Below are 26837 nucleotides of genomic sequence, written 5' to 3'. Positions count from 1 at the left end.
AGGAGTCAAAGCTGGGGGAGGGCTCACTGCTCGACACCACCTCCTCTGATCCAAGGGCTACCGGGGCTGAATACTCGCTGTGTGCCCCACCCCATCCTAACAGTAACTACAGCTGCATTCACTAGGTACCAGGGCTCTGCCTGTTTCTTGAAGATTTTGTTATTTAATCCTCACAGTGATTCAGGAAGGGAGACAGTCCTACTTGGGTTCTTAGAGAGAATTATAATCTAGTTGGAAGCTGTTATTGGAAGCCATGACTGCCCCTGTCAGATTATACTAAGGCTAGGCAAGACTGAGGCAAGGCAGGTTAGAGTCCGTTTCATGGAAAAGCTGAAGAATAGCCTCATGCCACAAGAGCCCCAGCAATGAGCAAGGGCTTCCAGTCAGAGGAGGGACCTGGGGGGACTATTGCCAGAAGCTGATTATTTCACCTTGCTGGCCATCTGTATGTGCTGGGGTTGTTCTGAGAACTTGGATGGCCTAAAACCAGAGCCGCATCTCGAATGGGTGGCATTGTAGAGATAGGATGGCATTTGGAGGGCAACCTGGGTGAGGGCACTAACACAGAAGGGCAGGGAGAAGACTTCACAACCAACATGCAGGTCATCAGAAAAAGGAGAAGGGACCAGGGTTGTAGGCTGGGACCTGGTGGGCCTTGGTGACTATGGGAGTCAAAGTCAGTGCTGAACAGTTCCTCTTGTGTGAGTCAGGACTTCCTTTGCGGCAAGGGCTGAGATGGGGTTTCCCGTGACCATATAAGGAAAAAATGAACCAGGAAAATAGATAGACAGAATATAGAGAAAAAAAGGAGGTGGCTCCAGTGTAGAACTAATGCTGTCCTCAGAGCAAGACAGAAGCCAGAGCCTTAGGGGGATGAAGATTCCACAGGAACATGCCCAAGGCCACACAGCTGCTGACGGAGGCCGTAAAGACCAGATGTGCTGTTGATAGGATGAAAGGCAGCCATTACAGAGTAGTCTAAGAATCATACAGCTACAGTGAGAAGATGGCAGAGGGAATGCCAGAGTGTGGGGAACATTTCAACCCTCTCGCACAGCACTAGAAATAGAACTCTACCCAGTTCTTGCTAATAATGATGTTGTTGGGGTCCAGGCAGGGGAACACATTCTGATCTCATTCCTGGTGCTGAATCTCAGACTCTGGGAGAAAGGACAAACAAAATGTACTTGACTGTGCTCTGGGAAAAACTTGGCTGGTGGTGGGAGCCAGCTCTTGGAGCTTCAGATTCCAGGATATTTTTTAGTGGAATGAGTCTCTAAAGCCAAGCATGGTAGCATGTGCTTGTAATCCCAGCATTTGATAGGCTTTAAGGAAGGAGGAGTGTGTGTTCAATGCTAGCCTAGGCTACATGGCAAGACCCTGTCTCAAACAAAAACAAAAAGTATTTCATTACTAGATGGATGTAAACAGAAAAGCCATGATCCATTAAAATCGAATGTGCCGTGTGTGTGTGTGTGTGTGTGTGTGTATGTGTGTGTATGTGTGTATGTGTGTGTATGTGTGTGTGTGTCTGTGTGTGTGTGTTGGTGCAGGGGTTGGAAACAGCATAGTGGAAGGTCTTAGGAAACCCAAGGTCCTCTCACCTGTGCAATTGATACAACAGTGATGTGCTATCTCAGGGTTTTTTTTTTTTTTCCAAGAATTAAATGAGATTCTATATGGCAAGCTGCTGGTAAAGGACTTCATTTAATATGCACTACTATTAATTAAAATTATAAAATGGCATCATGCAGCTTGGTTGGGGGTCTTGGGATCCTTCACTGGCCTGAACTAGCCCTTGGTGGCTATGGATAGCTCTACTTTTCCTGCCTGGTTAGGGTTACATTTCAACTTGATCTGAGTCAGACAACTTTATACTTAGTCTAAAAACAACGAGAACAGGCAAAAGGAAAGAAGGGGACATTCCTCAGGACACATTTTTTACAGATTTCCCCTTTATAATGACATTCACCAATCAGAACCAACAGCTACTAGCACTGTGGTGACAAGCCTGGCCTTAAGCACCCTTGTAAATGAGAAACTGGTGTCTGTGTTGGGGCACTGGTTGCACTGGGCCCTCCCTATAAATATGGATGGTAAGGAAGGTGTGTTGGATTTCAGTCCCAAAACACTACCTCCTACACAACCCTAGGGGGTAGCACTACCTCTTGATGGTTGCCCATCCCTTGGAGTAGACTCACTTATTAGTCCTGAAGTAAAGCTGACAGTGTTCCAGAGTAAGAGAAGTGACCCATCTAATGTCACACAGCTGGTAGGAGACAGACATCTAATTTGACCATGGACAACCTAAGTCAGGTCCCAAGCTCTTTGCAGTGCTTACCAAGTCAGTCAGCAGGTGTCTTCAAGAGCCACAGGGCACCCAGAAAGACACCTCCCTGACTACCAAGAGTGGATAACATGCTTGCCTGCATCCTGTGCTGCTCTCGAGTCACCGAAGACTACTTTTTTAATTCTAACTGGCAAATGGCCACACTAAGAAAATGCCAGCTACCAGCTAGCCTCGACTTTGCATGTGTTGAGGAAACTGGGGCTCCCAATGTTTTAAGGACTAGTTCCAGGTCTATGGCGATCCAGTGCAGTTACCTGTAGCATTTTCTGCACCCCTGGTGGGTGGGACTACTATTCATAGTCCTTCTCTTACTCTGGAAAAGCTCTTTACAAGAGCTTTGTAGTCTCCAAATAGCATCCCCAAACCCTAAATCCAGAGAGAAGGGGATCTACATTGTTTTACTCTTCTCTCTCTCTACGTGGAGGTTGCTAACTGCCAAACCCAGGGGAGGGACACTGAAGGTTGAAATCCCAGAGAGCAGGTTCCCAGTTACATGTGCTGAGGCTCCCGATGTATAGAGAACCTTATGTTTGGGGACCTTGTCAGTTCAGAGCCTCTGTCGGCACCGGCAGCAACCTCGCGGGGTACCAAGATACTCTAACTACTTCACCAACCACCGCCCTTCGCAACTCAGTGCGGTGAAGGGCAGCAGACAAAAGGCCAAGGCCTCAGGGTACTCGCAAGCAAGCACCACCCGTAGCGCCTAGGGGCGGGGAGGAGATGAGGGGAGGTGCTGTCTTCGGTTTCTCTACTGGCTGTAGCTGCTGCCCGTCTGATCGCTGGGGTCAGACTATTGGTCGGTGGGGGTGGGGCTTGTGTCCCAATGAATGGGGCGGGGAGCCGGAAGCAGGAAGTGAGTTTGCGAACGGAGCAGCTGCAGCAGGTGAGGTATAGCGCCCTGGCTTTAGGGTCACGATGTGTCATCTTCAGGAGATCAGAGCTAGGCCAGGCTGTGCATGCAAGATCATCCTCTTTCTGTCCACCCTTCAGTGCCTCTTCCAAATCTCTCCGAGCTTTCGGGCAAGGAGAATTTCCAGGCAGGAAAGAGTTAACACCTCTTTCCGAGCGAAGGGGTAGATGGGGCGGAGCCTCGTGAATAAGGAGAACGGAGGGTGGAAACGAGTCCATAGGGGCGGAGCGTGGAGAATGTGGTGGGTTCGGGTTCGGAATTCCCTTAGTCCCAACGGGGCTGTAAAGCTCTGGATAAGTTGCTTGCTTTCCAAGTGTCATATGGTTTCTATCTGGAAAATGGGTTGTGACCTTCATGGCTTCCCAACAGAGCAACAGAAGAAAACGGGATAATGAAGGGCTGAAGAAAGAGATGAGACCGGGGCAGATGCTGGGAAGGAAAAGCTGGGAAGAAGCATCGTTGCTCTTTTTTGATTTACTTATTTTTTGACAGGGTTTCATGTACCCCAGACTGGCTTTGGAATCTAACCCAGGACTTGGCTGTTGGCTAGACAAACTCCACCAATAGCGTTACAGCCCTGTCCTGGAAAGGCCTTTTCTAATTTTCATACCTAGCTGTTGAGCTTGGTGTCGTAGTCACAATCAGTTTTACAGCGGAGGAAAGAGGGATGCAGGAAAGTGAAGCAGCTGGCTTAGGTTTTAGACCCTTTGGTGGAGCAGGGTTGGAACAGTGGGTGGATGACCAACATGAAGCCCTTGTCAGCAGTTGTGATGAGCTAGAGGTGCTGGGAACAGAGACTAGGAAGTCTGAGCAGGTGGAGATGAGACAAAGAGTGGCCGGGGCTGGGAGGCTCTGTTCTGCTGGTTCTTCCTTCATATGCTTGGCATCTTTGAGCCTCAGTTTCCCCATCTATAATATGAGGTAGTTGGATTTCAGACTTTTCAGTCCAAGAGGCCACAGGCCAAAGCTGGCCCACTATTTGAGTCTTTGGATTTTAGCATTTCAGGTGAATATGTGCTACATTATTCCCTCCTGGGCTTTTGGGTGGAAGAAGTTAGTTAGCTCATGAGATTTCAGGGCAGATGTGAAGATGGTGTGTTCTCTGAGATGACTGATGTGTTCTTACAGGGCTCATGGCAGATACCCAGTACATCCTGCCCAATGATATCGGTGTGTCTAGCCTGGACTGCCGTGAGGCATTCCGCCTGCTGTCACCCACAGAGCGCCTCTATGCCCATCACCTGTCTAGAGCCGCTTGGTATGGAGGCCTGGCTGTGCTGCTCCAGACATCCCCTGAAGCACCCTACATCTATGCTCTGCTTAGCCGCCTCTTCCGTGCCCAGGACCCTGACCAGCTACGACAGCACGCCCTGGCTGAGGGTCTTACTGAAGAAGAGTATCAGGTCAGTTCTCACAGGCCAGCCTGGTTTCCTGAGGGGCTTCTAGAAGGGTGTGAAGGACCAGGATCATGGGTCATAGATCTCTCTACCTAGGTAGAAGATTAGACTAAAAGATGCTAGTTCAAACACACACAAACACACACACACACACACACACACACACCTGTAGCTTCGGGCTTGTTATCTTCTATAGAATATGCACATGGTCTGCCCTTAGTATTGTGGTGACCTACTTAGAACAGTGCCTGCTTCATGACACATGGAAGCAAGCCAGGCATGGTGGCACACACCTTCAATTTCTGCATTTGAGAGGCTGAGGCAGAAGGATTGCTGTGAGTTTGAGGCCAGCCTCAGTTCCATAGTTCTTGGCAGTCCGCCATGATTGTACACCTAATACTGAGGGACAGAGGAAGACAGCCTGGGTAGATATCAGGGGGGTTATGAGGGACCTAGGTAGCATGTTCTGTTTGTCTCTTAGTTTTTGTCTGTGGATATATTGGCCAAATAACATAATTAAATCTTAGCACATTGCTGTAGTTCAGAAACTTACAAAATACAAAAGGTCACACATGTGCAATCTCTTTAGAGGTAGGCACTGTGGCTGTGTCCTTTTCTATTCTGTGTGAGTGCATTGGATACTGATACTTGTATGTGCACATTATATCAGCCCCCATTTAACTTACCTGAAACTCACTCTATAGACCAGGCTAGCCTTGAACACAGAGATCAACCTGCCTCTGTCTCCCAAGTGCTGGGATTAAAGGTGCACACCACTGCCCAGCTTAACTTACATTTTTTAAATGTAAAATGACAGTCTTGTATGTATATGTGCAAGTATCAAACATAGCTACCAGAAGAGAAATATACTCTCTTGAAACAGGATCTCTTTTACAAAGCTGTGTTTTATTATGTGGACATGTGTGTCAGTGCACATTGCCCATAGAGGCAGGAGGCATAGGATCCACTTGACATGGGTGCTGGGAACTGAACTTGGGTCCTCACCAAGAGCTCTCAATTACTAAGCCATCTCTTCAGTCCTCAAACAGGGTGTTATAGTGAACCTGAAGCTTGCTCTGGTGAGGCTGACTGGCTGGCTATCAAGTTCCCTGATGGCCTGTGTACACGGCCACCTTCCCAGTGCTGAGGTGACGTGTGCGTGGCATGCCTGACTTTTTTTTGTGAGTGCTGTGTATTCAGACTCAGGCTGCCATGCTTGCACGGAAAGTGCTCTTTCCCACTGAAGCCTCTCCCCGACCCTGTTTGACCTTTCGCATCATGTTCTCAGTGTCCTGTACACTTCCCATTTTGCAGATTTCTGTGTCCTGGAGAATTTCCATTTCCTTTTATTGGCTGTGAATCACTCTAAAGCAGTGTACATTGTAATCAAATTAGTGTTTGGGTTTTTGTTTGTTTTCTTTTCTTTTGTTTTTTTTAGTTTTTCAAAACAGAGTTTCTCCATGTACCCCGGTTGTTCTGGAATTTGCTCTATACATCAGGATGGCTTCAAACTCAAAGATATCCGCTTGCCTCTTCCTCTCTCCCTCTCTCTCTCTCTCTCTCTCTCTCTCTCTCTCTCTCTCTCTTTAATGCTGGACATTATAGATGGTTTCTAGTTTTTTTTTGCAAACAATGCCACCATGCTCATTCTTATATAAATATGTGAGTGGGAACTGTTTGTAGAAATAGAAATGCTGGGTTGAAGGCTCTGATTTATAATGATTTGATTCTGTTAAATTATCTTCTAAGTCCACGTGTGGTGGTGCACACCTTTAATTTTAACACTTTGGAATCAGGTGTGGGAGGATCTCTCTAAGTTCAAGGCCAGCCTGATCTACATAGCTCAAGACCAGCCAGGCCTATGTAGCGAGACCCTTTTATTAAGAAATGGTTTAGCCGGGTGGTGGTGGCGCACTCCTTTAATCCCAGCACTTGGGAGGCAGAGACAGGTGGATTTCTGAGTTCGAGGCTAGCCTGGTCTACAGAGTGAGCTCCAGGACAGCCAGGGCTACACAGAGAAACCCTGTCTCGAAAACCCAAAAAAAAAAAAAAAAAAAAAAAAAAAAGAAATGGTTCAACACGTTATATTCCCACTAGGAGTATATAGGAATGTGACCTGGTTTTCTCTAAGGTGAAGAAATTGATCCGATTGTTTATTTCTGAGCCAAGGTTACTATTTCTTCCATGTCTTTAGAATTTTTGCTTATTGCGTCCTGTCTCTGGGCCTTGGTCTAATGTTAAAAAGAGCAAATCTCTGTACAAATGCCTGTAGGTAGGAAGTACAACCCAAGTTAACTATTTTCAGTGGGATGCCTTTGTTGGTAAGTAGCAGAGACCCACTACAAAGTGCCCTAAAGAGAATAATGAGCCTAGTGTGGTGACATATGCCTGTGATTGAATCGCTTGGAGGCAGACGGAGGCAAATCTCTGTGAGTTACAGGCCAGTCTGGTCTATGTAGTACATTCCAGAATAGCTAGTAAGTAATACACAGTGAGACCTTGGAGAGAGAGAGAGAGAGAGAGAGAGAGAGAGAGAGAGAGAGAGGAAAAGAAGAAGAAGAGGAGGAGGAAGAGGAGGAAGAGGAAGAAGAGGAGGAGAAGGAGGGGGAGAGAATTATTATCTCACATAATCACAAGGTCCAGGGCTAGTGGAGGCTTTAGGAGCAGTTGGACTCACCTGCTGGTCGCTGTCTTGAGATGTATTCTTCATCTCTCAGTTTTCTCAAGCCATTCCGGTAATAGAGCATCTAGACCTGGTGATAACTGGGCAGCTGACTGTTAGTCAGCCTATAGTAAGAGAAGGCGATTCCCTGACTGGCCTTGCCAGCTTACATGCCTACCCTTGGAGCTGTGGGAGGCAGCTTCTTGCTGTCACCAGCCTAGGTGGGTGTGTTTGGTAGCTACTGAAACTGACTTGGCTACCCAGTAGGGTAGGGGTAAAAATCATCTGTGATCACAAATTCGGCCACACTGGGGCTGCCTGGGATCAGGGTTTTGCCCTGTGACTTCTCAGCCTCTCCCACGCTGGTATGCCCTGGGGGTAAAATGGTGGACCTTTTCCTGAAAGGGAAAAGGGAGTAGTCTCATGTTTGATACCATGTTGTCTCCACTCCCCAGGCATTCCTGGTCTATGCTGCTGGGGTCTACTCCAACATGGGCAACTATAAGTCCTTTGGTGACACCAAGTTTGTTCCTAACCTGCCCAAGGTGAGTTGGGGAGGGTGTCAGGAGGCAGCAGTGGGCTGTGGTTGAGAATAAACAAGGGACCCTTGGAGTCAAAAGTGCAGGAGGACCCATAGCCCTGTCCCTGGGGCACTATGACTGTGGTGTCCCTCAGTGTCTCCAGGTGAACACATAATGGAAAAGCACAGTCCTTTCAGACTGATGATCTGAGAGTCAAGCAACTGTAGGTTGTGCAAATGTGAACTGTGACACCTGCTGGTCATCACTGGGAATAGGCAGATCCATGCACGTGGTTCCTCAGATGTTAACGCCTGTACAAGTGCCCTGCCAATGTTGAATGCAATGTCTGATGAGTAGTTCTGTGGTAGTCTGAGGGTCAGCTCTTCCCAGGGCTTGATGCTGCTGCTGCTGTTCCCTGGACTATACTAGGAGGTCTTAGGTTCAAGAAGAGGGAGGCTCTGGGAGTCTGAAGGACATGTGGCTAGAGCAATGACTTTCTCCTTGCAGGAAAAGCTGGAACGTGTGATCCTGGGAAGTAAGGCTGCACAACAGCAGCCAGAAGAAGTCAGGAGCCTTTGGCAGACCTGTGGGGAGCTTATGTTCTCCCTGGAACCAAGGCTTCGACATCTTGGTCTGGGGAAGGAGGTAAGTCCCACCCTCCAAGAACTTGGTAAAGTGGAGGCATCCTTGAGGCTGCTTGGTATGCATGGAAGGGCAGCTGATGATGGGAGACAGGAGGCTCCTCCCCCTACTGTCAAGCTAAAGCCACTTGGCACCACAGAGAACTGGACGGAATGTTTCTAGAATATTCTTCCAGGTCTGTCCTGGCAGGATGTGGGTGTACAAAGAGGGAAGGTGAGAAGAACTGGGAGGAGAAGGGAGTCTAGGAGAGAATGATGTGGGGGGATCAAGGGTCCCTGCCTCTAGAGGTTGGTTGGGCTGTGTGGGAGGAAGCTGTGGTAAGCCTTATGGGTGGGTCAGCTAGAGAGGATGGGTGGAGGAAAGACTGAGTTAGGCATGGTGGCACATACCTGTAATTGTCTGTAATCATAGCCCTCAGGAGGGTGAGTCATGTTGGGTGTGAGTTTGAGGCCAGTGTGGGGCTACATAGTGAGACCTGGTCTCAAAGAAGAAAATATTGAAAATGTCTAAGATTGAAAATCTGTTTTACAACCTTTCTGCCTATAAATAGATGGGACAGGGTAGAGAGAGGTGCAGGGAGGACATGTAGAGCCTAGGCGGGAAGCCGTCAGCTGCCTCATAGGGTCTACCCTGTGCTCTCAATATCTCCAGTCTCTTGTCTCTCCACATACCTTCTCTTTCACTGTGTCTTCCCCAACAGGGAGTCACCACCTATTTCTCTGGGGATTGTACCATGGAAGATGCTAAGTTGGCCCAAGACTTTCTGGACTCTCAGGTTTGAGAATTGGCAATTTGGGACACTAGTTTGATGGGGCTTCTTGTCCCCACCCCTTCACCACTGCCACCTGATCTTGGGTCCCAGCTTGAACTCAAAGACATATGGGTACCTTGGGTCCTTGAGAAGGAAAAGACTTAAGGATTCTTTGTGCGTGAGGTAAGCCTGTGCCAATCAGAAAGATAGATGTCACACATGTGCCAGGATGCATGCACCCTGTCCTGTGTTCCTCAGCCACATGACAACTATGTGGCTGTTTCCCAAGTCCATTTCACACAGCTGGGAGTTAACTGAGGTGGTTCTGTGCCTCACACTGTCAGGCTTGTGAACATTAGTGCTCATGGGGCTGGTGAATGGCTCAGTGGGCAAAGGTGCTTGCCAGTAAGCCCAATGACATGAATTTGGTCTTCCGGGATCTACATGATGGAGAGAGAACTGATTCTTTAAACTCTTGAGACCTCTACGCAAGCACTGTGGCCCATGTGTGGGCCCCTAGATACATATTTTTTAATTTAGAAAGTCCGTTTACTTTAGTGTGTGAGATGTGGTATGTGATGTGTGGTATGGTATTTGTGTGTGTGATGTGTTTGTGTGTGTGTGTGTATGTGTGTGTGTGTACCTGAAGTATGTAATGTGCACCCTTGCCTGTCAGAGCCCATGGCTGATCTGAGACTGGAGTTAGAGACAGTTGTGAACCCCTGTTTATGTGCTGGGAACCAAAGCTGGGTCCTCTGCAAGAGCAGTACAGTAAGCGCTTGTTACTGCTGGGCCACCTCTCAGCCCTAGTATATTATATTATCTTAGTTTTTTTGAGACAAGGTCTCACTATGTAGACCAGGCTGGCCTTGAACACACAGAAATCTGCTTGCCTTTGCTTCCTGAGTGCTGAGATTAAAGACGTGTTCCCATCATTTTTTTTTTTAAGTTAGCATTTAGTGTGTGGTACACTGCATGGCAGTCATCCCTTGCCCTTCCCTGTGAGCTTAGGAAGGTTCCTCAGAGAGGCCCTAGCCTACTTTGTCTCACTGTCCTGGCGTGGCCACCCCTCCACTCTCCTCAGTCTCCTTGATGCCACCATCCTCCAAACCCTGCTCTGTTTTTTGTTTGTTTTTGTTTTTTCTAGAACCTCAGCGCATACAACACACGGCTCTTCAAGGTGGTTGGCCAGGAAGGGAAGTCCCACTATGAGGTGCGACTGGCTTCAGTACTCAACACAGGTGCGCTCAGGCCCTAATGTCCAATGTTGGCTACCTAATGATTCAGGTGGCTCAGGCCAGCAGCCTAGTTGTTCCAGTGGGAAAGATTTCTTTGGTGTTAGTTCTTTCTTCATACAGCAAAAGAGTGGCTCTCAACTCTCCAGAGTCCTTTATTAATGTGAGCCAATACTTGTGGGTGGACATGGGTCTCTGGTTGGCTCTAACTGCTATCAAGCCTACCCCAGAGTGAACTTAGCCTGTCCTCACTCACTCAGACACAGAGTGGCAGCAGTGACCTGTTATAAAGCAAGGAGAGTGAATATATTTAGGCCTCTGTGTTACCCTCTGCTCGCTCATTTTCACCCAGCCACATCCCTAGTCAGTCCACACCTCCAGCACTCAGCTCTAGCCGCGTTCTACAGCTCCTGGTTCCTACGTCTCATCACCAAGTCTTTACACAGGTTGTTGTTTACTTTCTGCCCAGAACAGCTATGAGCCCATCTTGTTTACCTAGCCAGACACTCTTCGTTCTGCAGCTGGTTGTGGATGGCTCCATTTCAGGGATCCATCCAGCAATCCCACGAGTGTCCTTGTTGGTCTGTGTCTTAATGAGAAGCCCTCTGCTAGAATGGGCTATGTGATTCCGTCAGTCTTCCCGTCAGAGTCTTTCCCAGTGCCCAGTGCTTGGTAATACTCAGGTACTCAGTGTGGAGATGTGGGCCGTATAGTAAATGAACGTGCCGTATGCACTCCAGACAGAGGGACAGTATGGGCTGCAACAGAATGATAGCAAGACTTAGGGACAGCACAAAGTCTGTTTTGACAAAAAATGGGACACAGCAGCTAGAGAGATGGCTCAGCAGTTAAGAGCATTTCCCGGGTTAGGTTACCAGTATCCTAGGTACCAGACATGAATGTGGTGCATGTGTGTGTGTGTGTACACTCACACATACATATATTCATATATACATATATATACATACATACACACACACACAAAAAAAAACCAAATCTTTAAAAAAGAAAGAAAGAAAAGGGACACAGGTCCAGAGGGGGCTCGGGCTGCAGCGGATGCTGAAATAGATCCAGTGCTCACAGCATGGATTGCAGGGATGGACAGTGGCCAGGGGTGGCTTTGGGACTGGGAATGTGGATCAAGGGTGGAGTGCTGACCTCAGGTGCTCAAGGCCCTGGATTCTGTTCCACATACTAGAAAGCGTTCCTCCTCCAGCTTCTAGAAGACTGCCGCAGTGTCGGTCGCCCTTGGCTAGCAGTCCCTTCCTTGTCTCACACAAACTCCTGTCACTGGCTTCTATTCCCCAGTTACACTCAGCTCTCATAGTTTTTGATGATATGACTTTTTTTATTCTTTTCTTTCAAAGATTGATTTCTTCCTCTGTTTTCTTTGTGAAGATTTATTTTTATATGTATAGTATGTGCCTGAGTTTATGTATACCACGTATTTGCAGATGCTTGAGGCCAGGAGAGGGTGTCAGATCCTGTGGGACTGGAGTTACAGATGGCTGTGAGACGCCAGATGTGGGTTCTGGGAACTGAACCTGGGTCTTTTGCAAGAATAAAATGTGTTCCCTACCCCAATCCCCCAAGACATAGTTTCTCTGTGTAGCCCTGACTGTCCTAGAACTCTGTAGACTAGGCTGGCCTTGGGCTCAGAGATCTGCCCATCATAACTCTTGGTATGTATGGAGTATTGGACTTTTCTTGTTTGTTTTATATTTTTGGAGACAGGCTAGCCTGAAACTCAGTGTGTAGACCAGGCTGGCCTTGAACTCACAGAGATCCTCCTGCCTCTGCCTCCCTAGTGCTGGGATTAAACACATGTAATGCTACTCGGCTGCAGTATTGGGGTTTTGTAGAGATTATTTTTTTGTTTTTTGTTTTTGTTTTTTTGAGACAATGTCTTCTACAATCTTTGGGGCCACCCTAAACTCATTGTGTATGTATCTGAGATGATCTTGAGTGTGTATCTGAGATGACCTTGAACTCCTCTTCCTAATCTACCTCAACCAATGGTGGTGTTGTATGCAGGACCGTACTCTGCTGGTGGTTCGTCCGGCCTTCCTTCCTTCCTTCCTTCCTTCCTTCCTTCCTTCCTTCCTTCCTTCCTTCCTCCCTCCCTCCCTCCCTCCCTCCCTCCCTCCCTCCTCCCTCTTTCTTAACATTTAGCCTGTACACAAATGTCCTGAAATAGAAGTCAGAGGATGATCTACAAAAGTTGATTCTGTCCTTTCACCCTGTGGGGGACCTAGGGACTGCACTCAGGCTGTCAGGCTTGATGGTTAGAATCTGTACACTCTAAGCCATTTCTCCTGCCCCTGTAAGTTTTGAGACAAGGTCTTACTCTAGCTCAGGCTGGCCTCAAGCTCAGTGTAATCCTGTCTCCACATCCCAAGTGTCAAGATTACAGGTGTGCACCATCATACCTGGTTTATGCAGTGCTAGGTATCAAATCTGGGGCTCTGCATGTTAAGCAGGCACTCTGTCAATGGAGCCACATCCCCAGCCTCTAATATATGCATTTTTGAAGAGGAGAATTTACCCTAATTACTGTTGACAATGGGGAACCATTAAAGTTCTTAGTGGGCCAGAGCAAAACCCTGCTGAGGTGCCCTAGTCCTATACTGGCCTTTCCCTGAATGTGCCTCGTTCCTTAGACCCTGCTCTCGACTCTGAATTGACTTCCAAGCTGAAGAGCTATGAGTTCCAGGGAAACCATTTCCAGGTCACCCGGGGAGACTATGGCCCCATCCTCCAGAAGGTGGTAGAACACTTGGAGAAAGCTAAGGTAGGGCTGGCTGGAGACTGGGGGTCCACTCAAAACCCCTCTGGGCAGCAAAGATAGATGATCCAAGACTGACCAAAGCTCTTTTCACCTCTAGGCTTATGCAGCCAACAGCCACCAGGAGCAAATGCTGGCCCAGTACGTGGAGAGCTTCACCCAGGGTTCCATTGAGGCCCATAAGAGGGGCTCCCGCTTCTGGATTCAGGACAAAGGCCCCATTGTGGAGAGGTGAGGTACCAGCCTCTGCTCCCCTCCATCCATGCCTTCTGCCAGGTTGCCTTCATCTCTCTTTTTTCCTCTAGTTACATTGGCTTCATTGAGAGCTACCGTGACCCCTTTGGCTCCCGAGGAGAGTTTGAAGGTAACTTCTTGTAGAGGGAGGTTTGGTGGACATCCCTTTGCACAGGTCCAAGTTCACTCTCCCATTCTTCCTTGAGGGTTCTGTCCTTCCTCCTAGAAGTAATAACAGCAGCCTGGGACAGTTTACTCACAATCTCCCAGGCACTGTGAGTACAGAGTTAACCTGAGGATTTACCATAGTGGCACCTGAGCCCAGTTACCCTGACTTTGAGTCATTTGGCTTCTTATGTCTTTTGTGGCTGACCTGACAAGTCTCTCAGGATACAGGCAAACATGATTTCTTAGCTCATTACCCATTCTGTGACCATAAGCCGAGTAAGTGGTCAGACCTCTGAGCATCACAGGGTCCTGGGCAGTGATATGCTCAGCAGGCAGGAGTGGGTATGCCACGCCTATGAGACTGATGGGGGGGGGGATAGCTTCCATCCCTAGCTGACAGCAGACTGCCTTAGTCATCATCCCACAGGCAAGTCATTGCTGGAGGGCTCAGACTGGTCTCCTCCTACGCTCGTTCTCCTCATTCTGTGTAAAGAGGCTGGATATGGAGTTGCTAAATCCAGAGATGAGCCTGGCAGGAGGAGGGAGAGTGCCAGCAGTACATAGGGCCTGTTGTTTTCCTGCCTGGGGCCTGGGGCTTGGGGCTAGGCTGCTGCAGACCACTGTGTTCAGTATAAAAGTGATGCGTGGAGGAACTGGGGAGGTGCAGTGGGATCCCAGGATGCTGCCAAACCACAGCCCCGCCTCCTCCCCACAGGCTTCGTGGCCATGGTCAACAAGGCCATGAGTGCGAAGTTCGAGCGGCTGGTCGCCAGTGCTGAGCAGCTGCTGAGGGAGCTGCCCTGGCCGCCTGCCTTTGAGAAGGACAAGTTCCTCACCCCTGACTTCACTTCCCTGGATGTCCTCACCTTTGCTGGCTCTGGCATCCCAGCGGGCATCAACATCCCCAACTGTGAGTTCCCCTGCCCCCCTCCGCTTATACGCCTCCCCCTCCACATGTGTTTCTAGCCACAAACTCACCTTTGCCCCTCAGCCTTCTATCAGTGCCTCTTGACCTCTGCCCTTCTCTCTGTCAGCTCTCTTCCCTGTCTTCTAGATGATGACCTGAGACAGACAGAAGGCTTTAAGAATGTGTCTCTGGGAAATGTGCTGGCTGTGGCCTACGCCACAAAGCGGGAGAAACTCACGTTCTTGGAGGAAGAAGACAAGGTGGGCGCTGGCTATCAGAGCCTGGGGCTAGGCTGTACTAGTCTGGGAAGGCATGTGGACCAGTACTGTGGTGAAATCAGAGTCTAGCTTTGGTTCTGGCCTAGCCACTTTCCTACCATGTGACTGACCCTTTGTCACTGGGGAGCTTCCATTTCCTCACAGGGTGCAGTGGAGGGTCATTGTGCTGGTCCTTCTGCTGGGTCACTATGGGGGTGAGACAGGTTGCTCCACATGTGTGGAATGGAATAAGCTTGTCTTCCAGAAAGCACACTCCCCACGTGGGCCTTGCTGGGAAGACTGGTGTGCTTTGTGCTCTGTGGGATGGTGGTGATCAGTGGGCCCTTGTTTGTCTTGACAGGACCTGTATATCCGCTGGAAGGGGCCATCCTTTGATGTGCAGGTGGGGTTACACGAGCTGTTGGGCCACGGCAGCGGCAAGCTCTTTGTCCAGGTGAGGAGGGCCAGCAGGGACCCCTGACCTGCCCCACCCATAGGTGAAGCTATTCATTTCTAGGGAGCCCTGGCTCCCTTCAGTATCTGGAAAAGTACAGGCTCAAGGTGCAAAGATAGCAGCCTTGGCACAGGCAGTGGCAGAGATTGCTTCCCCCCACTCCCAGGTATCTGTCTAAGAGTCACTTGAGTCATACTTTTAAGGGGAGCTTCCCCAGCCTAAGCCCAGTAAATCCCTCTCGGTCAGCAGCCACCAGTTGAGCTATCTTGGAGAAGCCTGTTTACCCATTCATTTCCCTGGGCTCCTAGAGCATTTCACAGACAGGTCAATTCAAGTCTTCTCTGCTTAAGGGACTGTCTCCCCAGAACAGAGCACTTCTTCCCCATTGGCCACAGTGCCTGGAGCCCTTGGCTTGTGGTTGGGTAACATGGAAAGGCTGCATGTCTTTCCAGCATGCCAAGGAGACTTGCGGGCTCCCGGCTAGGAGAGTAAGGACCATCAGTGAGAATGGGGTTCTGGGCTGGGCTTGCTCTCACTGGTGTGGCTGCCTCCCTGGATGAGGTAGGGATGGAGCTGCACCTGGTAAGTCAAGAGAATCTAGAGAGCAGCTGAAGGGGCAGCACCCAGCATGGTGTCTCATCCAGTCTTTTATTCAGGCTATGGCCTTAAATAATGTCTTTTCTTCTGGCTGGGCCCCAGTGGACCCATCTGAATAGCTTCCTGCCATCATATGAACTCCTGTGAAGAAAAGAAGAGGAGGTGGTATAAGCCCTGGCACACAGTGGGGTTTTAGCAAACACGTCAGTATCTAAGAAGCACAGAGGTTACTCTGGCTGATCCCAATCTGGGCTCTTGGTCTCTAAGCCTCCGTTTTTCCCACTGGTGATGTGTGTTGGTTGATAGAGCCCTCTCTAGGAGGTGGCTGTGAAAGATGCTTGGCATGGCGGGGAGGGCCATGTTGGCAGCAAGTGGTAGCACCAGAAGCACATGGGGAAAAGCAGCTTGTTGGCACACACTGGGTATCTCTTCCACAGCTCTGGAGAGTGACTCTCCATACAGTTTCAGGTGGTCCCTCCCTTGTCTGGGCCCCAGTGAGGTGCGTGGGTGGTCCCTAACTGCTGAGGGATCTGAGAAAGTGGTTGGCATCACAGAGCTCTGAGGGTTGCCTCAGAGCTCTCCCTTCCTGATCCTTCTGAGTCATTTAGATTCTGCCCAGGGACACTGTCCCCTAGCCCACGTGCACTCACCTTTCTTCTACAGGATGAGAAAGGTGCTTTCAACTTTGACCAGGAGACTGTGATTAACCCAGAGACTGGGGAGCAGGTAAGGAGACCCTCTGTGGAGCCAGGCAGCTGGGCTGGGGGACACAGGCAGGCCCTGATTCTTGAGTCCTGGGTCATCCTTCTAGATCCAGAGCTGGTACCGGAGTGGAGAGACATGGGATAGCAAATTCAGCACCATTGCCTCCAGCTACGAAGAGTGCCGGGCGGAGAGTGTGGGCCTCTACCTCTGTCTCAACCCCCAAGTGCTGGAGTAGGAACAGTGGGCTGGGGCGGTGGGCTGGGGCGGTGCGCTGAGTGCCCACACTGGGCTGCTCTAAGGGTACTGGAGCTTGGGGCTAATCTGATCATCCGAATCTCCGCTCCACCAGGATCTTTGGCTTTGAGGGAGCTGATGCAGAAGATGTAATCTATGTGAACTGGCTCAACATGGTTCGGGCTGGGCTGCTGGCTTTGGAGTTCTACACCCCAGAGGTGGCCAACTGGCGACAGGTGGGACAGGGGAGGAGCCTGCCATGTGGTCACAGGATTCTGGGTGCAGGAATGGGACAAGTGTACCTGCTAAGGCAGATAAACTTAAACTCTAACCCCAGACTCTACTGTGGGGAAAGCTGTCACATTTCTGCTGGAAGAAGAGAGTCAGGATTCAAATTCATGTAGTCTTCCTTCTTAGCCATTGGACTCAGCCATTCAGTCACAGTTTTTTGTTTTGTTTTGTGCTTTTCCAGACAGGGTTTCTCTGTGTAGCCCTAGCTATTCTGGAACCCACTCTGTAGACCAGGCTGGCCTTGAACTAACAGAGATCCACCTGCCTCTGCCTCTCCAGTGCTGAGGTTAAAGATGTGCACTATCACACCTGGCCAACATATTGTTTGAAACTATGGTAACCAACAGTGATTTAATTTTTTTTAACTTACATTATTTGTGTGTGTGTGTGTGTGTGTGTGTGTGTGTGTGTGTGTGTGTGTGTATGTATGTATACAAAAACAGTTTTGGAGAACCAGTTTTCTCCTTCCATTTTAAGTCCTGGGAATCAAACTCAGGTTGTCAAGTTTGCACGGCAAATGCTTTACTTGTCAATCCACTTCGCTGGCCTTTTGATTTTTTAACAAAATCAAATAAATACATTTGAGGAGTCAGTATATGTCATCAAGGGGTACACAGTATAAAGCCTTGCAGCTACTAGGGAGCTAAAACAGGGGGTTTACCTGGGTCCAGAAATTTCTGAGACGCTTGGGTGATATAGCAAGATCCTATCTCAAAAGAAAAAAAGAGGGCTGGAGAGATGGCTCAGTGGTTATGAGCACTGGCTGCTCTTCCAGAGGACCCGGGTTCAATTCCTGCACCCAGATGACAGCTAAGAAAATTGTCTGTAACTCCAGTTCCAAGGAATCCAACATCTTCTTCTGAATTCCACAGACACTGCATACATGTGGTGCACATACATATGAGCAAAAAAGATTGGGAAAGAGTCCTTCAGGTCTCTAGTGAAGGGACCCAGGGTAGCTGCTGTCTGGAGCATTGAGAGTCGTGGCAAGTGATGAGGGGGAATAGGGCAGCCTGCCTCAGTGAACACAGGAGGAGGGAAGAAACTGAGGGCAGGGGAGTGAACGGAGCAGACCCCTGAGGGCAAGAGGGACTAAACGGGTAATGGCAGCCGATGGTTAGCATGTCGGACACATTCACAAGTTGTGCACCAAGCACTCAATATCAGCTACACATGGCCTCTTTGCCTTGGCAGGCCCACATGCAGGCCCGGTTCGTGATCCTGAGGGTTTTGCTGGAAGCTGGCGAAGGACTGGTTACTGTCACTCCCACCACAGGCTCTGATGGGCGCCCAGATGCCCGTGTCCACCTGGACCGCAGCAAGATCCGGTCGGTGGGCAAACCTGCCTTGGAGCGGTTCCTGCGGAGACTCCAGGTATGTGCAGGTCTCTCGTCTTGGCTTCCACCAGCCTCTTTTCTGTCCCTCTCTCCCACCTGTCAATACCTCTTAACCTCTTGGACAGTTCCTTCATCCAGCAAGTCTTTCTAGTGACAGAATAAGCTATGAGCAGTTTCTCACGTGGGCATGAAGGAGTGCAGACAGCAAACAGGGAAACAAACAGGACACCTGTAGACCATGACGGGCTATATGGCAGTAACACTGCTGTGTGTGATGATGAGCAAGACAGGAAAGGAAGGCCTGGTGCTCGCAGTGGTGACAAGGGCATTGAGTCCCTTGTATCTGGATTCCATATGGTTGTGAGCCACCATGTGGGTGGGGGGAATCAAACCCCAGTCGGCTGGAAGAGTGCTCTAACCACTGCACCATCTCTCCAGCTCCACAAGGAAACCTGATTTTATGGTATAGTACTCTCTACAAGAACAGGACTCTATTGGGTGTTGTCAACAATTCACATAACATAAATCATAAAGTTATGATTGCTTGAATTAAAGTCCTTGTGATTGTGTGCCCATCTGTTTCCAGGAAAGATCTAAATCATCTTTCTGTAAAACGTGTGGGAGTTTGGGGTCTTTTTGCTTTTGAAAGTGTGTATGTGTGTGTGTATGTGTGAGATATTGAGGGGTTGTGCCTGTGTGTCTATGTGTGAGATATTGAGGGCTTGTGTGTGTGAGAGAGAGATTGAGGGGTTGTGTGTGTGTGTGTGTGAGAGAGAGAGAGAGAGACAGAGACAGACAGAGACAGACAGAGACAGAGATTGAGGGGTTGTGCATGTGCCACAGTGTATATATGGAAGTCAGAGACAATTTGTGGAGTTGGTTTTCTCAGGTTTTTATGTAGAGTTTGGGGTAAACTCAGGTCATCAGGCTTGCGTAGCAAGCATGTTTATCTGCTGAGCTAGCTCACTGCTGAGCTATCTCACTGCTGAGCTAGCTCACCAGCTCTGTTTGTTGATTTTCGTTTTTCATTTTTGATTATTTTTTCTTTGAAAATTTTTTTTTTTAAATATTTTGAGACAGTCTTACATGTATTCCAGGATGGCCCAGACCTCATTATGTTAGACCAGGCTAGTCTTCCTGTCCTAGTGTCCTCTTCCTTCTGCCTCTGCCTCACAAGTGCTGAGATTATAGGTTTGTACTGTTACACCCAACTAAAACACTTGTTTGTAAAGTTAAATAAAATTAAATTAGGGGCTGGAGGTAGAGTATGTCTTAATATATGTGAGACCTTGGGCTTCATCCTTCCACTACCAAAAAAGTAAATTAGGATGAAAAACACTAGATGAGAAACACAGTGTCTTTGGTGGGTTCTGAGATAGGAAGGGGCAGGCCAATGAGACAGACTGGGTGGGTTCTGAAATAGGAAGGGGCAGGCCAATGAGACAGACTGGATGGGTTCTGAGATAGGAAGGGGCAGGCCAATGAGACAGACCTGGGTGGGTTCTGAGATAGGAAGGGCAGGCCAATGAGACAGACTGGGTGGGTTCTGAGATAGGAAGGGCAGGCCAATGAGACAGACTGGGTGGGTTCTGAGATAGGAAGGGGCAGGCCAATGAGACAGACCTGGGTGGGTTCTGAGATAGGAAGGGGCAGGCCAATGAGACAGACTGGGTGGGTTCTGAGATAGGAAGGGCAGGCCAATGAGACAGACTGGGTGGGTTCTGAGATAGGAAGGGGCAGGCCAATGAGACAGACCTGGGTGGGTTCTGAGATAGGAAGGGGCAGGCCAATGAGACAGACCTGGGTGGGTTCTGAGATAGGAAGGGGCAGGCCAATGAGACAGACTGGGTGGGTTCTGAGATAGGAAGGGGCAGGCCAATGAGACAGACTGGGTGGGTTCTGAGATAGGAAGGGGCAGGCCAATGAGACAGACTGGGTGGGTTCTGGAATCTAGTTGGTAGTACTGGGCCGACTGATGATGAATTGGTGGCAGACAGGCTGGGCTGGCAGCTTCTAGAAGCTTCCTCTACCATCTCTACAACGTTTCTATGAGTCAGAGATTTTTGCTGCAAATAGAAGATGCTGTTGCAGAGCATTCGGTATAAGAATCAAACCTGCCGGCCCCCAGGCAGCACTGAATCAGCCCCTTGTAGAGACTAAGCCAACTGATTTTTTTTTTTTTTCTAAAGCAGGGTTTCACTTTATAGCCCTGTCTGTCCTGCAGGTCTCCGTGTAGACCAGGATGGGCTCACACTCACAGAGACTGACCTGCTTCTGTCTCCCTAGTGCTGGGATAAAGGCATGCTGTCCATGAGTGGCTCTGTTTGGTTCTTATACAGGGCACTCTTACCTCATCATGTTCAGTCTCCTCAGCAGTGTTTTATAGAAACAGAAGATGACATCATCTCTGATGCAGCTGTTTATTGTGTCAGCCATGGGATTTTTTGTTTTGTTTTGGTTTTTTGTCCTACTGGTGTTAGCAAAGGTTAGGTATAAATATGTATTTGTGGCTTCTTGGAAGGTCTGGCAACAGTGGGCTCAGTTCCTATGTGACTGGCTGGCTGGAACTGTGGCAGCCCCACATTCAGACATGACATGGAACTCTGTTTCTCCCAGGGACTCCCTCATTCCTGTTATTCCTATGGTCCTCTTTCTGGAGCCGCCAGTTCCACATCCATAAATTCAACCAACTGCACACACATACAAATATTCAGAAAGTCATCTTGTATGTACTGGATATCCACATTTTTTTCTTGTCATCATTTCCTAAACGGTATGGATTAAGGACTGATTATATAGCATCACATTGGGTATTATAAGCAATCTAGTCGGGCGGTGGTGGCGCACGCCTTTGGGAGGCAGAGGCAGACGGATTTCTGAGTTTGAGGCCAGCCTGGTCTACAGAGTGAGTTCCAGGACAGCCATGGCTACACAGAGAAACCCTGTCTCGAAAAAAACTAAATAAATAAATAAGTAAGTAAGTAATCTAAGGGTCTGGGCTATCAGGCAGTAGCCAGAGTGCTTGTGTAGTGTACATGGAGCCCTGGGTCCTGTTCTCAGCATTGCATAAAAGTGTTGGCTCATAACTGTGATCCCAGCACTTGAGAGTGGAGGCTGGAGGATTAGGAGTTTAGGGTCATCCTTCACTACATAATGAGTTTGAGGCTAACCTAGGTAGCTCTGTCTTACACACACACACAAAAAGGCTAAAGAGATGGCTTAGTGGGTATAATGCTTGCTGCATAAACATAAGGACCCAAGTTCAAATCCCCAGTCCATATGTAAAAAGCCAGGCCTGGTTATATACCCCTATAACTGCAGCACCATGGAGGTAGGAAGATTGTTGGAGCTTTCTGGCTCCAGATTTGTGAGAACTCCATTTCAAGGAAGTAATGTGGAGAATGATAGAATAGGAGCTAGTCCCTTTCTCTGGTTTCCTCTGCATACACCAAACACACATGTGCACCTACATCAGACACATATACATGCATAAATTTTTAAAATGTGTAATAAACTAAATGTGATTTAATATATGTTATACCAGAAGATAAATATAGCACACCATTTTTGATTAGAGACTTAGACATTCAGATTTTGTGATCCATTGAGGGTACTCGAACCCATTCCCAATAGTCTGTTCTGCCTGAATCACTTCTGATGCTACTGGCTCCTTTGGGGTCCATGTTGACAACTCTCCAGTTTGAGCTCCCAGGTCTGCCTCGCTGGTGTGATGATCAACATGTATGAAGAGATAACATATTACCAAGAAGTGAGATAGATGAACCCAAGTCCGCATAGCGGAAGGAGAGGATAGACTCCTACAAAATTGGAGGTGGGGGTGAGAGATTGAGCCTAGGGCTTCAGTCCTAAGGGTGTGTATACACCATGAAGAGAAGTTGAGCAATGTCCATGATAGTGAGAAAGTCTACTATAACCAAAGTTCAGGAGCTTGCATGAGAGACTCTGAGAGGAGACAATGTAAGAGTAGAACCTCTGTTCGTGGAAGGGAAAGGCGATGCCTCCATAGCTGCCTCTGTGTAGGCTTTAGTCCCATTTACAGCTGAGGAGCCTGGGTGCTCTGAAAAGTCCCACCTCTTCCATTTTTCCTTTAAATTAATTTGTGTGTGTGTGTGTGTGTGTGTGTGTGTGTGTGTGTGTGTGTATGATGTATGTGTGGCATATACTTGTGCTCCCTTGAAACAGAGTCTTTCATTGAACCTGGAGCGAGACTGGCAACCAGCAAACCCCAGTGACTCTCCTGTACCCCAGCCCTCAGTACTAGGATTACAGGCCCATATATCAGTGCCTGGCTTTTTACTTGGGTGCTAAGGATTTGAACTCATGCTTGTGATTCTTATCCACTGAGCAATCTCTTAACCCCAAAGCCCAACCTCTTAATATGCATTAGCCTTTTGAAAAAATTTAGCTGTCAGACATTCTGCTGCATTCCTTTAATCTTAGCACTCAGGAGGCAGAAGCGGGTAAGTCTCTTGTGAGTTCAAGGCTCGACTACTCTATATATTGAGACACTATCTTTAAAAAAAAATTAGCCGCTGGGCGGTGGTGGCGCACGCCTTTAGTCCCAGCACTTGGGAGGCAGAGGCAGGCGGATTTCTGAGTTCGAGGCCAGCCTGGTCTACAGAGTGAGTTCCAGGACAGCCAAGGCTACACAGAGAAACCCTGTCTCGAAAAACAAAAACAAAAAAACAAACAAACAAAAAAATTAGCTATCTAGGATGTTTGATTATTGACTTTTTAGACAGTCGTATGTAGCTCAGGCTGTACTCCCTATGTTGCCAAGGATGGCCCTGAACTGTTGATCTTCCTGTCTTCTGTCCAAGTGCTGTGATTATAGGTGCCAACATAACCAGCGCAGCCATTAGGTTTGTACCTCTGAAATTTTATAAAAAACAAACCATAGCACAGCCTATCCAGAGCTAGGTACAAAGCCATGGCTGCTGGCAGAGCCCTGTAGATGCAAGGTGAGTGCCCATCCTATGCACTTAATTCCTCCTTCCTGCAGGTACTGAAGTCCACAGGGGATGTGGTTGCAGGGCGGGCCCTGTACGAGGGCTATGCAACTGTCACTGACACCCCCCCAGAGTGCTTCCTCACCCTACGGGACACAGTACTGCTGCGCAAGGAATCCCGGAAGCTTATTGTTCAGCCCAACACTCGCCTCGAAGGTAACGCATGTTACACCATTTGGTGGAGCTGCCTGAAGTCTCTCCAGAGAGCAGATGATGTGCTGGTTGGGGAGGGCTCCCTCTGCCACATTCTTCCTGACAGACCTCAGGCCCAGAACTTTGGCGCCTCTCTCTCTCTCTCTCTCTCTCTCTCTCTCTCTCTCTCTCTCTCTCTTTCTCTCTCTCTCTCTCGCACACGCGGGCTTGTGTGCAGGTACACTAGTTTCAAACAGCAGCAAGTGGTATCAGGAAGGCCAACAGAGTTGGAGCTCGTAGAGACCAGGCCAAGACCTGGGGGGTCCTGACTGAAGGTCCCGGGAGGAGGAGTCCGGCACGAGCTGGGCCTGCACGGTCCTAGGACCGAGGAGGGTGTGAGTCAGCTGCGTCCGGATGGAGATGTCCTGCATCATTCGTTCCCTTCTCAAGTAACATTCCATTTTCAGAGTCCCTGACCCTGCCTGCACGGTGCCGGGACCTTGTGTGCCCTATCTCTCCAGTGCACCAAGGCTACTCCAGAGCGTTGTACACACTGTTCCCTCTGCTTGGCACAGCGTCTCTCAAATATGTGCTTGTCTGATTCTTCTTGTTGGTCAGGTCCCTGTTAAATGGCACCTTCTTGAGACATGCTGTCTCCTGCCCTTCAACATGAAATAATCTCTTCAAATAACCCCCTCAGTCTCCTATCTCTAGCCTCATTTTCTTTGTGCTTTGATCCATGGAGTTCAGGGGAGGCCACTGAGGGATGGAGCAGTGGACAGAACTGAGGCCATTTTTTGAAATAGTTCAGAACCCATTAGGAATGAAACTCAATGAAAATATTAATCACACATGTTTAAAGGATACGAACAGTGCTCTAAACACTTGGATAAAGATCACATCTGTAGCTTCAGAGTGTCCAAGAAAGGTCTTGGGAGGAAGTGGTGGAAGGAACCAGACCTGAGGAACAGGTTGGAGTTTTCAAAGGTAGTGGTGAGCTGGGGTGTGGTCCATGGTAGAACATTTGCCCAGTATGTAAGAGGCCCTGGGTTGTACCCCCAGCACTTCGGTAGTTGGTAGTAGTGGTGATGGTGGTGGTAGAGGACTTGCAGGCCCTAGGTACTGGGTGAAGTGTTTTCACAATAGGCTGGAATTGTAGCTCACTGGCAGCATGCTTTGCACTGCCAAATAAGGTTCCAGGTTCCATCCCCAGTATGGGAGAGGGGAGGAACTTTTCAAGAATGAACTCCCCAAGCCCAGTGAAGAATGGTTACTATATCCCCTCACCAGTTTTCATCTGGGAACTGAAATACACACAATGGTCTTCACAGAGTCAGGACTTGGACTTAGGCCATGTTAGCCTGAAGCCTGCACTCTTAGCTACTGTCTACCTCTCAGGGCCACATGCCACACAGAGTGCAAAGGTTGAGCAGCTGAGGAGTAGTCAAGGGGACGATTCCCATCAGAATCCAGGGACCTTGTGACAAGCCCACTTAACACGTCAGATGCTCAGAGCTGCTACTAAGCACCCCACATAGCACAAGAGGAGAGATACTATGCTCATTCCCCACTTTACCCACAAGGCACTGAGGCTTAGAGCAGATGGGAAACTGCCCATGGTCTAGACATATGAAGCAGTTGATGCACTGTGAGTTTCAAGAGGCTGAAGACTATCTTGTTTGATCTAATATAGCACTTAAAAATTGATTTCAGATTTATTTATTTATTTGATGTGTGTTTTCCCTACATGTATATGTGCACCCAGTGCATGCAGTGTCCTTGGAAGCCAATCCAGGGGATTGGATCCCCTGGGACTGGAATAACAGTTGATTGTGAGCCACTATGTGGGTGCTGGAGGCCAAGCTAAGAGCAGCCTGGGTCCTCAACAAGAGCAACAAGTACTCTAACTCCCTGAGCTATCTCTCCAGCCCCTACATAGTGCTTTTATCAGTCATTTTTGTTAGTGGTTGTTGGGGTTATGTTGGTTGGTTTTGAGACCAGGATTTCCTAGGCTAGAATTAAAATTAATGATCCTTTTTCCCCAGCCCCTTGAGTGCTGGGATTATGGTGTATGCTACCATGCCAGACTTGATTTAAATTTTTACATAAGGGAAGGATGAGAGCAGGTGGCACTTCATTTAAGTCTAAGTCTCCCCCATGTAATTTTGCCTTCCTCACAGGGTTATTCTGATGCCTTAACTACATAACTAGCCTGAACACCTGAACACTGAACATTCTGTGCCCTAGAGCTCAGTCAGAACTCGCTGCCCCTATGAATGTTACTATGTAACCACATTTTCTGTGCTGCTGTTTTCTCTCCATCTCCTCCCAGGTTCAGAAGTCCAACTTGTAGAGTATGAGGCCTCAGCTGCTGGTCTCATCCGGTCCTTCTGTGAGCGTTTTCCCGAGGATGGGCCTGAGTTGGAGGAGGTTCTTACCCAGCTGGCCACAGCAGATGCCAGATTCTGGAGGGACCAGGTCCAGGAGGCCCCATCTGGCCAGGCTTGAGAAGATTTGTGTGGTCTCTCCCCTCTTTGTCAAACCAGGGCTATCAGTGGCCCTGAATTGTGTGTGATTAGGAGTCAGGGGAGGGGTAGGAGCTCGGACTTTGGTGCTACCTCAGCTGAGGGTGGTGATGCTAAGCCCTTCCATTTGTCAGCACTTTCCAGTTTACCGTATGTCCTCAGTTCCTGAATCTGCACTGCCATCTATGGCGGGAGCTCAACAGGGTGCCTACTCTGGTTTTCCAAATGGGAAGGTGGCAGTTCCGAGAACTGACTGTTCTAGATCCGGCAGGTGGCATGTGACAGAGCCAGGGCTCAAAGCATTCTCACCAAATCCAGCGCTCTGCGTGTATTACTTTTATAGCCAGAAAAATAAATATGACAACCACCATCTTTGCAATGTGTGTGTTTCTTCCTCTTTCAGTTCAAAACCTGGGGAGGGCACAGTATATCACTTTTGACTTCCAGTCCACAATAAGATTTTTATATCATTTCCAAAGGAAGGCACAAACAGCATGAGTTCTGGAGCTCTCCTTTGTGACATGTTTTAAAGATTTGTGTGTATGTGGGCATTTTCTCCACCCGTGTGCTGGTGCCAGCAGAGGCCAGAAAACAGCATCAGATCCCCTGGAACTAGAGTTACAGAGTTGTGAGCTGCCATGTGGGTGCTGAGAAGCAGTCCAGGGTCCTCTGCAAGAGCAGCAAGCATTCTTGTACTTTGAAGTATTTCAGGA

The 26837-nt window shown here is 48.7% G+C and overlaps 1 protein-coding gene across 3 annotated transcripts; it reads left to right on the top strand.

The window, feature by feature from the left end:
- Window positions 1-3177: 3177 nt before the first annotated feature.
- Dpp3 (dipeptidyl peptidase 3) lies at window positions 3178-26494 on the top strand. Of its 3 annotated transcripts, none has more exons than XM_034505529.2 (18): window positions 3178-3233; window positions 4389-4663; window positions 7775-7864; window positions 8348-8485; window positions 9183-9257; window positions 10381-10474; window positions 13129-13259; window positions 13354-13484; window positions 13559-13617; window positions 14371-14565; window positions 14710-14822; window positions 15181-15273; window positions 16534-16596; window positions 16682-16806; window positions 16925-17045; window positions 18295-18474; window positions 23461-23623; window positions 25932-26494. In XM_034505529.2, exons 2-18 carry the CDS (start codon window positions 4394-4396, stop codon window positions 26105-26107), a joined length of 2217 nt encoding a protein of 738 aa, XP_034361420.1. In that variant the 5' UTR covers window positions 3178-3233; window positions 4389-4393; the 3' UTR covers window positions 26108-26494. The 3 variants fall into 3 exon arrangements, with proteins under 3 accessions (XP_034361420.1, XP_076771475.1, XP_076771479.1); XM_076915360.1 differs by lacking the exon at window positions 3178-3233 and adding an exon at window positions 3480-3501; XM_076915364.1 differs by lacking the exon at window positions 3178-3233 and adding an exon at window positions 3488-4266.
- The last annotated feature ends 343 nt before the right edge of the window (window positions 26495-26837 follow it).

This window comes from Arvicanthis niloticus, chromosome 1, assembly GCF_011762505.2.
Source record: "Arvicanthis niloticus isolate mArvNil1 chromosome 1, mArvNil1.pat.X, whole genome shotgun sequence".
Lineage (NCBI taxonomy): Eukaryota > Metazoa > Chordata > Mammalia > Rodentia > Muridae > Arvicanthis > Arvicanthis niloticus.
The sequence above is the reverse complement of the archived record's forward strand: the minus strand, read 5'-3'. Positions and strand labels throughout refer to the sequence as shown.

Coding starts and splice junctions, on each gene's coding strand:
- Dpp3 (XM_034505529.2), top strand. CDS start 4,394: ATGGCAGATACCCAGTACATCCTGCCCAATGATATCGGTGTGTCTAGC. Junction 8,486..9,182: donor ATCTTGGTCTGGGGAAGGAG/GTAAGTCCCACC, acceptor CTTCCCCAACAG/GGAGTCACCACCTATTTCTC. Junction 16,807..16,924: donor CTCAACCCCCAAGTGCTGGA/GTAGGAACAGTG, acceptor CCGCTCCACCAG/GATCTTTGGCTTTGAGGGAG.